Here is a 16,371-nt window from a genome sequence, read left to right as displayed (position 1 = left end):
CTTTTATACCTACTATAACTTAATTTATTATTAATATATAGTTATAGATATAGTTAATTACTAGATTTATTATAAATATAGAATATTAAGGTAATAATTATTTATATTTATAGTTAAGAGTATAAAATATTATATTTAAAATATTAAAATTATAGTTATATTTTTATTAGTTATATCTAGCTTAAGAGGCTAGCTAAAAATACCTATATAAACTATATATACTCTTCTTAGGTATATTAGTACTTATTAAAAAGTATTTATATATACTCCTAATATTTATTAATAACTAATAAGGAATATAGTCTAACTAGTACTACTAAATTCTTATAGAGAAGAAGAAGAAATAGTAAGTCTATATAATATTACTTAAGTATAATAGTAATAAATCACTATAGTGTTTACTAAGTAGGTGACTATTTAGGCTTAATAGAGTTAGATATATACTTAAGTGTATATAATAATAGTTTATTTAATAATATAATTATAAATTTCTATTCTTAGTTTATATAAATATTTACTTTTTGGATAATCCTTCCTCTACTTAACTTCTATTAATACCTATTATTATAGATAAATTCTACCTTAAAAAAGGTATTAATTATTAAGAGCTAGTTAAGAACTATCTAGACTAGGATATATACCCTTATTATTATATAGTCTTATAATCGCTTATATAAGAAATATTACACTTATTACTACCTATATAAGAAAGACCTTAAAAGTAAAAGTAATATTACTAAATAACTAGTTAAGGAATAAATATTAATTATATTAATAATAAAGACTTAATTATTCTTAACTTAATAAATAATATAGAGATACTATTAAATTAGCTTACGCTTTAAAGCCTAACTATTAATAGTTAGGCTATACTTTAAATAGCTATTTTAGATAGTATATAAGTAAGATAAGTAAATTTAGTTATTATATATATAAAAATAAAAGAAAAAGGGGTTTCCTTTATTTTTTAGCTATTTAATACTATAGTTAAATATAAATATATTAGTAATATTATAATACCTTAGATAATATCTAGTCTAAATTATATTAAGAAGTATACCTTATAATAATATTATTCCTTATAATTCTAGTACTAAATATATAATAATCTACTATTATTAATTATATTAGATAGTATTAATCTTATATTATTAGTATTATTAAAGAAGAAATAGGAGATAAAGGCTATTATTATTCTAAAATCCCTAAGTAGTATTATTAATTATTATTCTAGTATTTAGCATATAATAATACTTAAAGGGCTATTAATATTACTTAGGTATAATTTATCTAATAAGAAGATTATAATTAATCTTCTAATAATATATCTTAATAATTAAGAGCCTATAATAGTAATTCTATATATAGTAAAAAAGGCTTATATAGTTTTATAGACTTTATCTTTAAGGAGAAAGCTTCTAATAAAGTAACTAGTAAGTATAAATTAAAATATACTAGACCTAAAGCTAGAGGTTAAAGATAAAACTACTAATAATATAAGGGCTTCCCCTTTTTTTATAAGTAATCCCCTTAATATAATAAGGCTTATAAATATAATTAATAGTAAGATAGATAGTAATAGTACTAAATAGCTTAAGTAAGAGGCTTAAGTAGCTAAAACTAAGGCTAAAAAGGTTCTACTACTTTATATTAGAAAGAGAATATTAAAGGAATAAATAGGGTATAAGGTAATATATTTATATATATAAAATAGAAATAAGGAAAAAAATATAAAAAATAAAAATAAAAAAAAATAGAGGTTATTCCTCTAAAATTAATTATTAGATTATATAAATACTAATATCCCTATATAATAGTAATTTATTAAGCTTTTAATAAGCTTTTATAACTAGCTCTAGTAAGGCTAGCTTAGGAAGAGTACCTTTATTATAATATTAATTAAGTTACTTATATAGGCGTATATAAGTAGTAAAAAAGGGTATTTCTAGATTACTTTTACTTAGTAAACTACTAAACTTATACTAGATTATATAATTATAAATTTATTAAGTTTCTTCTAGTAGGTATATATTTAAGGTATCTATTAATAGTTAGAAGATAGAATTTAATATTACTATCTCCTTATATAGTAAAGGGAATATATAATTAGGTATAGTACTACGCCTAATATTATAATATAGAATATTTAGTTTTCTAGTAACTTTACCTTCTTATAGATAAATATTATAAATATTCTATTTATATATAAATATATATAAATCTTCTTAGATTAATAGTATATATAAATATAAAATTAGAATTTTATTAATAAGATTTTTAACTTAGAATAAGTTATAATTATTAAGTATAAAAAAATATTTTTATAAGTAAATATTAATATATTTATATATAATATGAAGAGATAACTTACTTACTAATATATAATAAGAATAGTAAGGAAATGCTACTATCCCTTAATATATATATTATATATACTTTAGCTATATAACTAGACTTATATAAAGGTAAGCTCTAGTAATATTACTTTATTATCTTAAGAGTTTTATAGTCTAGTAGAATTATCTTATATTTAATATTATACTAGTATATTTTATTAAGAGAGAAACTAGTATAACCTAGTAATAATAGTAGTTTCGCTACTATAATTAGAGTATAGTTATATAGGTATTAAGTTTTATATATTTAATAATATAAGATATTACTATATAATACTTTATAATATTATTATAGAAACTCTAATATAGAACTAGGTAATATAATATAAATATATATTAATTCTTATATAAATCTTAAATCCTTATAGTTATAGCTTTTTATAGCTATTAATAGACTAGATCTAGTTAGGTCTATATATTTTAAAGTTTATATATAGTATTTTTACCTAATTTTAATAATTATAAAGCCTTTTATTTAATACCTTTTAATAAACCTTATATAATATATCTTAGCTAATATTAATATTAGCCTTATATATATAAGCTATTAGGAATATTTAACTATTATTAAGTATTTATTATTTAGTTATAAAATTATATAATAAATATACTTATACTTACTCTTATATAATATCTAACTACGTTTTATTATAGTAGTAATAGATATATTATTTATAATAGAGTATAGAAACTTAATAAAGGGATAGTTAAAAGCCCTCCTTTATAAGTTATTAGTAAATATTATAGTTATTAAGATTTTATTTAAAATAGAGCATTTAAATATAGTTAGTAAGCTCTTTATAATTATATAAATATACTTATAAGGTAATATTATTCTTTTATAGGAAGTATTAAAGAGTTTATAGGTATATATTATAGCTATAGTCCTTATATAGGATCTTATAGATTTTCTTATATATTATATAAAGATTTATATATTTAATAATTACCTCTTTAAAATAGATTAAGATTAATAGATAGACATAGTATAATAAAAGTAATAAATATATAATAATAATATAAAAAGAGAAGGGAGGTAAAAAATTAGATAAATCTTTTACTTAATAAGCTAGTACTTATATAAGTATAAATATAGCTATTAAATAAGTATATATATATATATATATATATTAAAGCTATATTACTTACTATACTATATATAAGAATATATAATATTATATATATATAGATAATAATGCTTTTATAAAAATAATTCTTATTTATTACTAATAATACTTAAGTGCTTATACTAACTATTCCTAATTCCTAATTATTAAAAATAGGTATTCTACATTTATAACCACTATCTAATACCCTAAATAATATATAATTACGTAAAAGTAAATATATAAATTATTCTAACCCTATACTAGCTATAAATCTAGTAAGTATATAATTATATAAGATATTATATAATTATATAGGAGTATTATTACTAGTATTTTCTTTAGTAACTATTAATATTAGTTAATAGACATTTTATAATATTTTATATACTTACTATAGTTATTAGTAGCCTATATAACACGCTAGAGAGTATATATAATAATATATACTTATATAAGAGATATATTTATATAAGCTTCCTTAATATTACTTTTATATATATTTATATTATTAGAGTTATAAATACGCTTTCTCTTAATTAGAGTAGTAATAATAGTTACTTATATATATATTAGTACTAACTATTTTATATATATATATAATAACTTATAGTTAAGAAAGTACTTATTAGTGTATTAGCTATAGTAATAGTTTATATAGCCTTTAGAAAGCTATATAAGTATTATATATTATAAGAAATAGCTATTACTATTATAATATTACTTATAATACTTTATAGGGTCTTAGGTAATTTTATAAAGTTACTTAAGTACTACTTTAGCTAGTTATATATATATAACCTTAGTATAGAGATTATATATTTTATAATTAGTATTAAGTATCTTTTATAGCCTAAGAAGTCACTTAAGTTATATTATATATTAGTAGATTATTTATTTATATATATAAGTATATATACTTTAAGGCGTAAAGTTATTTTAAGTATTTTAAGTAAGGCCTTCTTTAAAATATTACTTTTAATCTTAGTAATAATATATATAGTGACTTCTATATATATATTATTACCTTTCTTTATGTCTTTACACATAAGTAACTCTATACTATTAAGAGTTTTTAGAATAGTAATAGGAGTATATACTATAATATATAAAAGTATATATAACTACTTATATAAAGCTAATATAATAAACATTATATAAAATAGTATAAAATAGTATAGAATAGTAAGACTATTACTATAAATAAGTAAATATATTAGGTATAGTATATTAATAAGCTTATATATATATATTTATATATAGGTATATATATATATATATATAAGGTAAGGGGGGGGGGACTAATAAAAGATAATAGCTAGAGAAGAAAGAGGGAAGGTTTATATAAGGTTTAGTAAGTAATAGAAGTAATATATATTAAACGGGGAGGCTGCCCTAGCTATTATATATTTTCCCTGCTAAAAATGTAACTATTAAAATTATACACGCCTACGTACGCACGCTTACGTATCTAATTACATATAAGGGGTAAACTGAGTTTTAGCCGTAACTCAGCTATAGGCTGCTATACTTGGCGGCACTAATATGGGGGCTTAGTTACAGGGTCTTTACGTAGTCTCCGGTGGAATAGTTGGCTATATCTGAAGATGTGCCGCTACTGTAGTTTTGACGACCCCATCATATGGCTCGTCCGCCACCTCTTGGCACAAAATATTATATAGCCTCGTCAGAGATATTTACGGCGCGTGCACGCGCTCGACACAGCCAAGCGGGACGAAACTAAGCTGATTTTAATGCAGGATCAGATGATTTCGTGCTATTTGGTCACTAAGTACTTGAGGGATTTTGGCATCTGCGCTGAGTCGCTTTTATTTCATGGCTTTGTCTTCTACCTAGCGCAGCATCTATAGGCCAAGATTAGTACAGCATACAGCAGCTCATAAGTTTCTGGAGACGGGAACGTTCCGTGCAATACACGTCATTTTAATTGATATTATTGGAACATTGGCTTATTATAAAAATGAATAAGTTGAATGTAGGCTATAGTAGGCTTTAACAAGTCGTGAACTAAGGGAAGGAAAAAGTATATAAAGCTGCTAAGAGCGCCTGTCGAATTGAGAAGGCATCAGCTAATATCATTATTTCTCGATTTATTTCCAACTAGTTCTCTCGATTGATTTCCTATACTTAAAATCTTTTCATGCTTCTCTACACTTTCAAGATGAAGTTGATTAGTACGTTATTTCTTTCTTCACAAGCCTCTTACATCCAGAGTAAGGGCTTTCGCCATTATCGCACCCAACAACTAATATATATAGTGCAAGCCCTCGTTAGCTGCCTTTTGCTTAGCTCAGCGCAGGCAGCAGCACCTCGCCGCAATATCTATAGCATTCGCTGACGTGCTGACAGAGCAAAGCGTATGCGAGGCGGACAAAGGCGCTTGCAAGTGGGACGTGGTGAGCAAGACGTGCCAGCGTACCAGCTATCTAACATGGACACGTACGGAACTCTTTACGCTATCATACGCGGGGCTTGAGGCGGACGACTGCCCTAATCTAGGCAAACGTATAGCTAGGGATGGCGTACTAAAGATTCAGACGTGTCCGGCTGATGAAATGGACTGCAAGATGACGGCGCGCCTAGTGCCTCAGCAGCGGTGCGAGCTGCGCGGGCAGGTGATAGCTGATACGGCCTGCAGTGAAGAGGCCGGCTCTTACCCTGATAGGAAGAACCTCAAATGCTGTTTAATTGCGGCCAACGAGCCGGGCACTTGTGAAGCGCTGGCTTGGGGCCACCGGTTTTTCTGCAACCGTTGGGGGATGAAAACGATTGGTTCAACGCGTGATATCCCGGTCGATGACTTGAGAAACCACCTAGGAAAGGTAGCTCTCTTGATAAGATTGGCGGTGGGGTTGTATTATGAAGAAGGCACGACGGATAATATTGATTTAGAATTATATTGCAATTGCAGACCTACTATATCAGCTACTCAAGTTGGGTACAAGCTAGTATAGGGCACGATTTAACAAGCTATTACATAGTTAATTCCTCTTTATTATATATACCTCTGTAGAAAAGAACATAATTTAGTATTCTTCTGTACTGGATTCTCTCGTTCGGCAACATGCTCGTAGGGGCCTTTCAGAGGCGCATTCCGATTGGCCCGTCACACGGCCCCTTTCGACAGGACGGATTGATCATGCTTGCCCAGACAGCCACTGCGGCCTTTGCACGCTGGATCTAGTGGAAGAGGACGGCATTAATTTTGAGTGCGTTTGTGACGAGTTTGTGAGATTTCCGTGCAAATAAATACTTTTGCTCACACAATGCAGGCAGTCTTGATGGAACTCAAGTCAGCGCACTCTATGTGGAGAGCTGGAATGGTGGCTATCGTCGCGTCAGTCTAAGCTACACTTCGGAGGCAGGAAGACTCTTCCAGCCATGGCATAATCGATTAAAAGGATGTTTTAGTCTATACTGATTTTAGTAGCTTCAGCCATCACGTTCATCCGAGATAGCCTATCCAATCAATCCTAATTTCGCTCCATCTGATTTTCGTACGGTTGCGGACTAAGTGTTCTCGTCACCGGCCCGATTCAGCACTCTAGCGGGGCCTTGCACTTCGAACATGCCGGTCAAAACGCCGCCTGTCCCTCTCTTCGCGGGGTTCAAAAAAGTAATCTCGGCCCGAATAAGCCACACTCCCGAGGGTGTATCATTTAGTCTACACGCGACAAGGAAGGCGACTACTACCCGCCATCGCATTGATCAACCACAGCTTGCTTTCCCCGTCAGCCGTCAGCAGCAAAATGTATGCGCCTTTCCGGCTCAGCCCTAAGTTGCAGCAGAGAGTGCAAAAGAATTTAGGCACGGGGGCTATTGGCGATGCTGCTGCGCTAAAAGTCGGCTTCGGCGAGGTGGTGACCATACCGTACACCAGGCAGACTGATGTCTATGCGTGGCAGGAATGGTACAGCAGGTCTCTAGCGGAGGTAGGACTTGAGCAATGATTGGATATAGGGCCTGTCTATGGTCTGGAGGCAGTTAGCTGAGTTGTAACAACTATGCAAAGTTATGTTAAAGCGCTGAAATATGTGAACCTGTTTGTAAAGGCAGGATTTGGTAATCAAAAGTCATGTTGTAGTTACCTACGTCGAAGAAAGGCATTAGTGAGTCAGTACAACTGGCGGGGTTTGGCGAAAGAGCTCCGCATACTGTAAAGTAATTTTATTTCAAACTTCATCTTCATACCACTAGTGTATTTCCTTACTCAGATGCCGTATTCTTATGCTTCCGGCCCTGGCCGGCTGCCAATTGTACGCAATGTATCGCGGTTCGGGCCGGTTAGTCCAGACTGGTACAGCTCAACGCCGAACCTTTGCCACCATCGCTGCTCTTATAAAGTCTACAGGCATGGTCGCTTTTTGAACGATTTTTCATTAATAAACAACTCAATGTCACAACAATGACTATCGACTGCTTCTTCAAATCGAACCACACCTTTAGCTTTGAGGCGCTCCGTGCCGCAGGCTACAGCAACTACGGGGGTGCCGACCTGGCCGAGGTGGTTGCCATCTGCGCCGCCATCCGTCCCGGCAACGAAGATGACTGGGTGCACGAATGGAAAAAAGCGGCCGAGCGCGCAGTCTTACAGGCTGAGAGCTCGATCTCGGTCAAGAACAACGAGAGCGCAAAGCACGCATACCTACGGGCGTCCAACTACTTTCGGACGGCGGAATTCTTTCGGCGGGAGAACTATGACAAGGACGAGCTCGCGCAGCTCCTGTACACGAGTTCAGAGACGCACTTTGAAAAGGCCATGGCGTTGTCTCCGTATGCCTATGAAGCAGTCACCATCCCGTACGAAAAGACGACATTGCCGGGTTACTTTGTCGCTGTAGACAAGACGGACAAGCCGCGTAAAACGATCATCTTCAATGGCGGGTACGACTCGACCAGTAGCGAGGGCTGGTTCGCGATTGGAGCGGCCGCACTGGCCCGGGGCTACAACTTCCTCGCCTTCGACGGTCCCGGCCAAGGCGGCGCCATCCGCAAGCAGAAGCTGCACTTCCGGCCCGACTGGGAGCACGTACTCACGCCCGTCGTCGACTACGCCCTCACCCGCGCAGACGTCGACGCCAGCCGCATCGCCGTTTTCGGCTGGAGCATGGGCGGTTACCTGGTCGCGCGCGCCGGGACACGGGAGCACCGCGCCGCCGCGCTCATCCTCGACGACGGTGTGCTCGACTTTGGCGCCGCATTCCGCGCCAAGCAGCCCGCGTTCGTGCAGCGGCTGGTGGAGCAAAAGTACGACGGCGTGTGCAACTGGTTGTTCGGGATGATGGCGGCGACAAATACCGGCGTCCGCTGGGCGCTGCTCAACGGGCAGTGGACGCTGGGCGTGCGGACGGCGTCGGAGCTGGCGCGCGCGATGCGGGCGTACACGACTGTGGGGATAAGTCGGGACATTCGGACGCCGTGCTTGGTCATGGACGCGGAGAATGACCACTTCCTCAAGGGGCAGCCGGAGCTGCTGCGCAAGACGCTAACGTGCGAGAATGAGTTTGTGAGCTTGCGCGCCGAGGAGGGCGCAGACACGCACTGTCATCAAGGAGCCTTCTTTCGAACCCATCAGGTCATTTTTGACTATCTCGCAAAGCATATCAAGGAGGACGACGCGTGAGCTATTCGCCGATAATACCTACCGTGTATCGTTGTACTTTTATGTAGATTTATTCGATAGTAATAGTTCAACTCGTTATGGGCCCTCAAAGAAAATCTTATAAATCAAAGACAATACAGATTATAGGGGAGTAGGCTGCTCAGCCAGGGCAAGCAACTGCTACTCCAGTACACTCCACTAAAGCTTCAGTGAAGCCCGCCAGGCGTTTTAGTAGCCCTGTATCGCTCTCCATCTGCATTGCATTGCTGAAGCCGTGGCCTGCAGTGGGCACTTTAAAGTCCGCAACCGCTGAACTCTAACTGTACACTCTTCAACGGCAGCGGACCTTCAACGACGGCGGACCTCCACGACGGCGGACGAAGGGTATGATTTGTCAGGTTATGCCATCGACGAGGAAGATCCAAAGCTCGTTCAGGAAAAATGTCAAATTATATATAAAGAGCCTAATGGCACGGATATCGACTCCAATCAGACTACAACCCCCAGACAGTCTCATTCCAACCAACGATACATAAATCACGAGGTGCATCTACCCTTGTCCTCGCCGACAATGAATACTCTCATCGTTGGGGGAACTGGCCTCATTGGCGGCCATGCTGCTCTACATCTACGTTCCCTTGGCCATACTGTCACCATCTCAGGCCGTACGCAGCCGCAGGCACCATCGCCTCTGGCCGACTTTTCCTTTATCCAGGGCAACTACCTAAACGCCGACATCACCATGGATCAGCTGTCCGCCTTTGATACGGTCATATTCACAGCCGGCGCTGATGCTCGACACATTCCCGCGGCCGAAAAGGACCGCGACGCCTTCTTTCTCCGCGCCAACGGCGAGGCCGTGCCTGCCTTCGCCGCGCTGGCGCGAGACGCCGGCGTCGCGCAATTCGTCCACGTTGGCAGCTACTACTGGCACGCGGAGCCCTCGCTCGTCGACACCAACACGTACATGCGGTCGCGCAAGCTCGAGTCCGAGGGCATCGTCGCGCTGGCCCGACCGGGCTTCGCGGCGACGAGTCTGTGCCCCCCGTTTCTTGTGGGCGACATCTCGCCGACTGTCGCGTCGCCGTTTGCGGCCGAGCTCGTCCAGTACTTTCAGGGCAAGCTCGGCTTCGCGGAGTCGGCGCCACCAGGCGGCGTGGCTTTCTTGACGCTCAGGTCGCTCTCGCAGGCGATTGCCGGCGCCCTTGCGAATCGCGAGGCTGTCTCGGGCAAGGTGCTGGCCATTGGCGACGAGAACCTGACGTGGGCGCAGTTTTTCAACTACTTTCGTCGAGCGCTCGGCTTAAGTGAGGTGGAGCTTCCACTGGTTGACGACCATCCGCTGGTATCCAAAGGGGCTCGCATGGCTGGTGATAAGAATGTCTTTCTGGAGACCACGCCAGAGGCGCAGGCACTACTTGGAAACTATGCTCGCAATGACATTTATAATGCAGTTAAGAAACTGGTAGCTAATCGAAACTAAAATGTGCTAGCTCTACGCTAGGAGGAGTACTAAAATGAGATGAAATTAAGAGACTATGCAGGCCGAGTAGAATATACAGTCTCCTACAAGTCTAAATACTCTTACTTTATAGTAAAATACATATGTTACTTAAAGAAATTTTATAAGATTAATTTTAAAAAAAATATAATTAAGTTTAATAAGTATCTTTATTTCTACTATATAATTTAAAAATGAATTACCTTAAATATAAATAAACTTATAAATAAGAATACTACTTGATAAAAAATAATATACCTTACTTTAATCTACTGTTAAGCTATAATAGATTACTATATAGAGCCTTGTTAAAGATATAATACTATTTTACTAGGAGAATAGATATATATTATTTATATAATACTAAGTCTTATATAAATAATACTTTACTAGCCACCAAGTAAAGATAATAAAGCCCGGCACTCTATTCCACATTGGGCGCTAATGTCGGGAAGCTTCTTACTATTGCACTACAGGTTCCATGGTTAGCAATTTCATCACCTGTGTGGCACACGTTTATGACTGCGTGGTCAGAACTTACTCTGCACCTGCCGAACCAGTAGTTCGGCTTACGCTTGACATTCTTCCTTTTCATCGCCTCCTCCTGCGCCTGCACCTTCTTGACCGCCGTCTCCAGCTTCTGGCAGCTCTGCGTGATCTGCGTCTTGAGCTGAGCGTCCTCCGGCCCCTGCTGCGAGCCCGTCTTCTCGCAGATCTGCGCCAGGTCCTCGAGACCCTTGATGCGCTTCTTCTCCTTCTCCTCCTCGGCGCGGCGGGCGGCTTCCTTAGCTGCCGCTTCCTTAGCGAGGCGCTCACGCTTATCCCAGGTCGTCTCGAAGCCGAGCTGCAGCGCGTTGCCGATGGCCTTGGTCATCTTGTATTTCAGCTCGTTGCCATAGATGTCGGTGCGCTGCGGGCCGCCGATGGCCTCCTGTAGGCTCGCCATGGCGTTATCGAACCAGCTGACCGCGCGTCCGACCGGATTATCCCACCGCTTGATCGCGTCGAGCGCGTCGTGGGCGTACGGCGCGACGAGCATGAACGTAGCGGCCTTGCCGGCGGACTTTGGCACCGCGAAGCGGGTCGGCTTATAGACCGGACGGCCTTTGGTGGGCGTCTTGGACGGTGTTTTGCCCTGGGTCTTGGGCGGCTTCGTCTCCTTGATGGGCTTGCCGGCACTGTCGCAGCAAATGTCCCGCTTTTTGGGGCAGGGACGGCACTTTTTAGCAGGCCCAATAGGCGAGCCTGGTATTCTCGTCACTCCTGTTTTTATGTTCGGATCCTTAGCCTTATGATACGGCAAGAGCGAGCCGGGCATGTTTCTGATGGGAGGTCTAGGGCTCGCAGGGGGCTTCAGTGACCCAGCTGGACCCCAATCCTTAATCCCGTCCTTGATAGCGCCGACAATCAGCTCGCCCGGCCCAGGCGGCGGCGGCGCTTGAGGCTCTCTGCCCATTAGAGTTACATGGGCGGATGACAGCCCGAGCAGGGCGAAGGGAATGATTGTGATCTTCATGATTGTGCGTGATGCTAGAAAAGAAAGGCCGTTTCCGGATGCGAAGGAGAAGTAAACGAATGCTTGTTCGAAAGAATCATATTGAGAAAAGCAAATGGACGACTTTAAATAATTCAGCGAGGTGGTTTCGCAATTCTACAGCCAGCCGCGGACAACGCCACACGGTAACTTTGCCGCAATTGAACAATGGCGTGACTCGAGGCTTTAATGTGAACCACTTGCATAAGCTTTTACGAGTACAGATTATGCCCTCAGTCAGGTATTTTGGTATCTTATTCATTGTGGATTTGAGATTACAGTCCACACACCAGGCAATCCTGATAATGGTAATTTCCGTCTAACATGCCGCTTAATCATGCGCTGGCAGCTTCTATGTTGAACAGTATAAGGACAGGTAGTTTTACTGTCCATAGCGATTCCACAATTTTCTGCCCTTGGGTTCTATGCATGAGTAGCGTTTGTTGCGTATAGATCAAGCGCGTAGTAGCATATGCTAAGGCGACGTTCCGTTAGGCCGCGTAAACGCGCTCGACGTCTACGCATTAGGACCATTACACGAGTGTTAATTTATTAGCATGACGTTGCGTAATGCGCCTACAACTTCTTCCTTATGCATGTGCCGCGAGGCAGGCGCTCTACTGTAGGGTCGATCCTGACTCGCATATATTCTATAGGTCGCGTGTCATTGCTAAAATGCCATCTAAGGTTCACATCATCACCACTCTAGTGATTAAATGCGTCCATAAGATATCCACAACGGCTCGGCTAGACCTTAACTTAGGATGCTGGTTTACTTGCTGGTAGCTTGGGGCGATAATTATACCCGACTCGAACGGACCATTGGCGAACAACGTACCGCGACTCAAACAGGATTCATGCGCCATCATATAGCACGACTTGTTTGAATCTCGCCAAGTTCCGTCATTCTCTGTCCCTTCTTACGTATAAATTCGTCTACCAACCGAGATTCTCTTCGTCTTCTATTCGATTGACATCTACTGACCCTGCCTTTTATACCCGTACTATTGAATCAGAGTCTTGTTATTTTTAGCATAATCTCATACAATAACCTTGATCATGAGATACCTCAGGGTCTTCGCTATCCCCTCCATCCTGGTAGCTGCCAGCCGTATTCCCACCCGTCAAGTGGCGCAGCCTGTCCCCGATGCCCTAACCCTTCGCGCCAACTTCTGTCTCGACTACACCCGGCCCGACTGTGCGAAGCCGATGCAGGATTGCGAGTCTAGCACCAAGGGTCTGGAGATCTGCATTCGCGACGAGCACCCAGAGTGCATCAAGGACGAAAAGTCACCTTGCTCTCAGTTTGTTGCGCAGTGCCTCGCTGAGTATGGCAAGGAGGCGGACGCGAATCAGGCCGTCAATGACTGCATGATTGGAAAGGTATTTTCCGAGTCCGAGGGGCCCGCCGAGTCCGAGGGGCCCGCCGACGAGGAACAGCCAGTGGACGCTAAACGAGTCCTGGATCTCCGCGCCATCTTCTGCATCGACTACCACAAGCCAGAGTGCGAGGACGCGATCTGGGACTGCAACTCCAAGTGCGCGGATGCAGCTGCTGAGGACCAATGCAAATCTAAGCCCAACGAGCTCGAGTTCTGCGTCCGCGACGAGGAACCGAGCTGCATCAAGGACGAGGGTTCGCTATGCTCCCAGGCTGTCGTGCAGTGCCTCGGCGAGTTTGGCAAGGAGACGGACGCAGACCAGGCCGTTCACGACTGCATCATCGAAAAGGTCATATCCGGCACGCCAGAAGACGAGGAGGCGCCTGCCGAGCCTAGCCAGGAGACCGTAGTCTCAGCCGCATGCAAGAAGGCGAGCGCCGAGTACCAGGTGGCTGTGATCGAAGCCGATTGCGACGAGGTCGAGGATGACAGCGAGAACGAGGTCCAAAGACGCGATTCGTCGGCGTGCGGCGCGGCAAGTCTGGCTTTTCAGGAAAAGTGGAAGGAAAATAACTGCGAGTCTGAATTAATAGAGCCCTCTCAGGCTCAGGGGTGAAGGAATGACGCGAGTGGACGAACATAGAGGACTTGGACTAAATGCCCATCTTCAATGTAACAAACTTTACGATTTGCAGAGTGTGATGCTGCGCTACATTATAGTCTAAGAGTGGTTATCTGAGACGGCTGCTTATAACCCTTCATCACTACATTTTCGCGACATAAAAATGTCTAGTATTGCTAACCGCGCGGGACTGGGCTTCTGCTCTGCTGGACATCGTAGGTCTTCTCTTACCGGCTCTTTGCACCTTCCTTGACGAACTGGTCAGCTAGCTCGTTGCCTTTGATTCCGGTGTGACCTGGGCACCATCACACTTGAATCGTGCAAGGGTGCGCGTCACTTGTATTTTGGAACGTACGGAAGGCCATTTGCGACGACGGTGGTGCCGTTGAGTGTTCCCATGACCACTTCCAAGCTTTGCACGCAGATAATTCGCCTCAGTCCGGGAATCAGGGCTGGCTGGCTGGCTGGCTAAGTGAATAAATGCCCAACATGGCATTTTGCGCCACAGCAAATGGCCTTCACAAAACCAGGTAATAATAAGGTAGATCAGAGCAGAAAATGACAACACGCTAACTGAACTAGGTCTAGGTTAGGCCGCCGCGGTCCTCATCGGCTGCAGCATCGACTCTAAAATAACCAGGCCAGACCGCCCAACAGGGCCTCACATTTATTGAACTTCAAAAGGCCGTAGAGCGTGGCTCATTTTCTACATCGCTGCTCAGATAGATGTCTGCGGCCGTACGTCGAACTCGTCTTCTCGTCGTTACATCTACCGCAGTCGTTTTGTTGCTGATCGCGTCGCAGTTCTCCTCACCGCTTCTTTCTAAAGTCATCAACAGCTTCGCACCCGTCCTTCGGCGTCTACCAGGCATCGCGTCAACATTCTCTTCGCCCCCTCAGCACGTCGTCGTTATGGCGGGCAATCTAGCTATGGAGACTCCTCTGCTACGTCTTCGTGATGGTAACAAGGTGCCAATGGTCGGCCAACCTGACTCGAAAAACAATCACACGTCAATGTCGCCTCCGCTGACTGACCTTACTTAGCTTGCTTTCGGTACCGGCACGTCATGGTTCAAGGAGCCAGAAGACCACGACAAGTTTGATAAAGATCTGGTTGTCATGGCCAAGGACGCTCTGGAAGCTGGATTCCGCCACCTTGACTGCGCCGAGATGTACGATAATGAAGCAGAGGTTGGCCAGGCCATCAGGGAGAGTGGCATCCCTCGTGAAGAGCTTTTCGTCACAACCAAAGTCGCGAATGGGATCAAAGACGTTCCCAGAGCCATTGAGGAGAGTTTGAAAAGACTCCAACTCGACTATGTTGACCTGTAAGCCCCCAAGGCATAAATGATTACAGCTTCACAAGCACTCATATTTAACTAGATATCTTATTCATGAGCCTTGGAATCTTCACACCCCTGAAGATTACCAGAATGCCTGGCGTGGAATGGAGGAGGTCAAGGCTTCGGGCAAAGCCAAATCGATTGGCGTCAGCAATTTTGTGCGCAAAGACCTCGAGATGATTCTCAAAGGTAGCCCACAGGAACTTCCCGTTGTGAATCAGCTGGAATATCACCCATACATTCAGCGTGAGAACGATGGCGTCCCCTATATTCCTTGGATGCAGGAGCAAGGCATCCAGGTCGAGGCGTTCAAGGGTCTGACCCCACTAGCCCGTTGCCCAGAAGGGCCTCTTGTAGGGCCTCTGGAGCGTATAGCCAAGTCACACAATGTGTCCGACTCTGCTGTCATGCTTCGGTGGTTCCTGCAGCAGAGCATCGTTGCTATCACGACCACACGCAAGAAGGAGCGCCTACGGGAATACGCACAGGCCCTGACTTTCAAGCTCACGAAGGAAGAGATGGATGAGATTTTCTCGGAGGGCAAGAAGCTATTCAAGCGATTCTACTTCCCAGAACGATACGACGCTAAGGACCGATCTTAGATCATACAGCACATGCTCAAAACTCTAGTCAGCAAAGTCAATTTATTTATATACCTCTTATTCCTTCCCAATACAAGTAAAATCAAGTAGTTTAAGCGATAGAGTAGTAAATATAACGTAATACTATACTAATATTATAGATACAGCCTATATAATAGAAATAGTACTAAGGTATTAATGATTTATATTAAGTAAAAGTATATAAGTTAGAGGTTTAAAGTTAAAAAATAATAAGTTAAATAATACCTAATATAGTTAATAA

At 41.0% G+C, this 16,371-nt stretch overlaps 6 protein-coding genes across 6 annotated transcripts; 5 read left to right on the top strand and 1 right to left on the bottom strand.

Moving 5' to 3' along the window:
* Window positions 1–5,684: 5,684 nt before the first annotated feature.
* On the top strand, window positions 5,685–6,870 carry BBA_09991 (uncharacterized protein; the record flags this gene model as incomplete). The annotated part of the gene is made up of 4 exons (XM_008605088.1): window positions 5,685–5,697; window positions 5,813–6,345; window positions 6,554–6,751; window positions 6,796–6,870. The coding sequence occupies 4 exons, from the start codon at window positions 5,685–5,687 to the stop codon at window positions 6,868–6,870; spliced, it is 819 nt and encodes a 272-aa protein (XP_008603310.1).
* A 1,058-nt stretch (window positions 6,871–7,928) lies between these two features.
* BBA_09990 (dipeptidyl aminopeptidase/acylaminoacyl peptidase) lies at window positions 7,929–9,146 on the top strand (the record flags this gene model as incomplete). Its single annotated transcript, XM_008605087.1, has 1 exon — window positions 7,929–9,146. One exon carries the CDS (start codon window positions 7,929–7,931, stop codon window positions 9,144–9,146), a length of 1,218 nt encoding a protein of 405 aa, XP_008603309.1.
* Window positions 9,147–9,696: 550 nt separating this feature from the next.
* Window positions 9,697–10,608, top strand: BBA_09989 (NAD-dependent epimerase/dehydratase; the record flags this gene model as incomplete). Its single annotated transcript, XM_008605086.1, has 1 exon — window positions 9,697–10,608. The coding sequence occupies one exon, from the start codon at window positions 9,697–9,699 to the stop codon at window positions 10,606–10,608; it is 912 nt and encodes a 303-aa protein (XP_008603308.1).
* A 407-nt stretch (window positions 10,609–11,015) lies between these two features.
* Window positions 11,016–12,142, bottom strand: BBA_09988 (uncharacterized protein; the record flags this gene model as incomplete). Its single annotated transcript, XM_008605085.1, has 2 exons — window positions 11,016–11,096; window positions 11,168–12,142. The coding sequence occupies 2 exons, from the start codon at window positions 12,140–12,142 to the stop codon at window positions 11,016–11,018; spliced, it is 1,056 nt and encodes a 351-aa protein (XP_008603307.1).
* Window positions 12,143–13,219: 1,077 nt separating this feature from the next.
* BBA_09987 (uncharacterized protein) lies at window positions 13,220–14,158 on the top strand (the record flags this gene model as incomplete). The annotated part of the gene is made up of 1 exon (XM_008605084.1): window positions 13,220–14,158. One exon carries the CDS (start codon window positions 13,220–13,222, stop codon window positions 14,156–14,158), a length of 939 nt encoding a protein of 312 aa, XP_008603306.1.
* A 732-nt stretch (window positions 14,159–14,890) lies between these two features.
* On the top strand, window positions 14,891–16,109 carry BBA_09986 (ketoreductase, putative; the record flags this gene model as incomplete). The annotated part of the gene is made up of 4 exons (XM_008605083.1): window positions 14,891–14,902; window positions 14,969–15,142; window positions 15,209–15,492; window positions 15,548–16,109. The coding sequence occupies 4 exons, from the start codon at window positions 14,891–14,893 to the stop codon at window positions 16,107–16,109; spliced, it is 1,032 nt and encodes a 343-aa protein (XP_008603305.1).
* Window positions 16,110–16,371: the final 262 nt, after the last annotated feature.

The sequence above is a fragment of the Beauveria bassiana genome, assembly GCF_000280675.1.
Source record: "Beauveria bassiana ARSEF 2860 unplaced genomic scaffold BBA_S00079, whole genome shotgun sequence".
Lineage (NCBI taxonomy): Eukaryota > Fungi > Ascomycota > Sordariomycetes > Hypocreales > Cordycipitaceae > Beauveria > Beauveria bassiana.
Note: the sequence above shows the minus strand (reverse complement) of the source record. Positions and strands in the feature narration are given on the sequence as shown.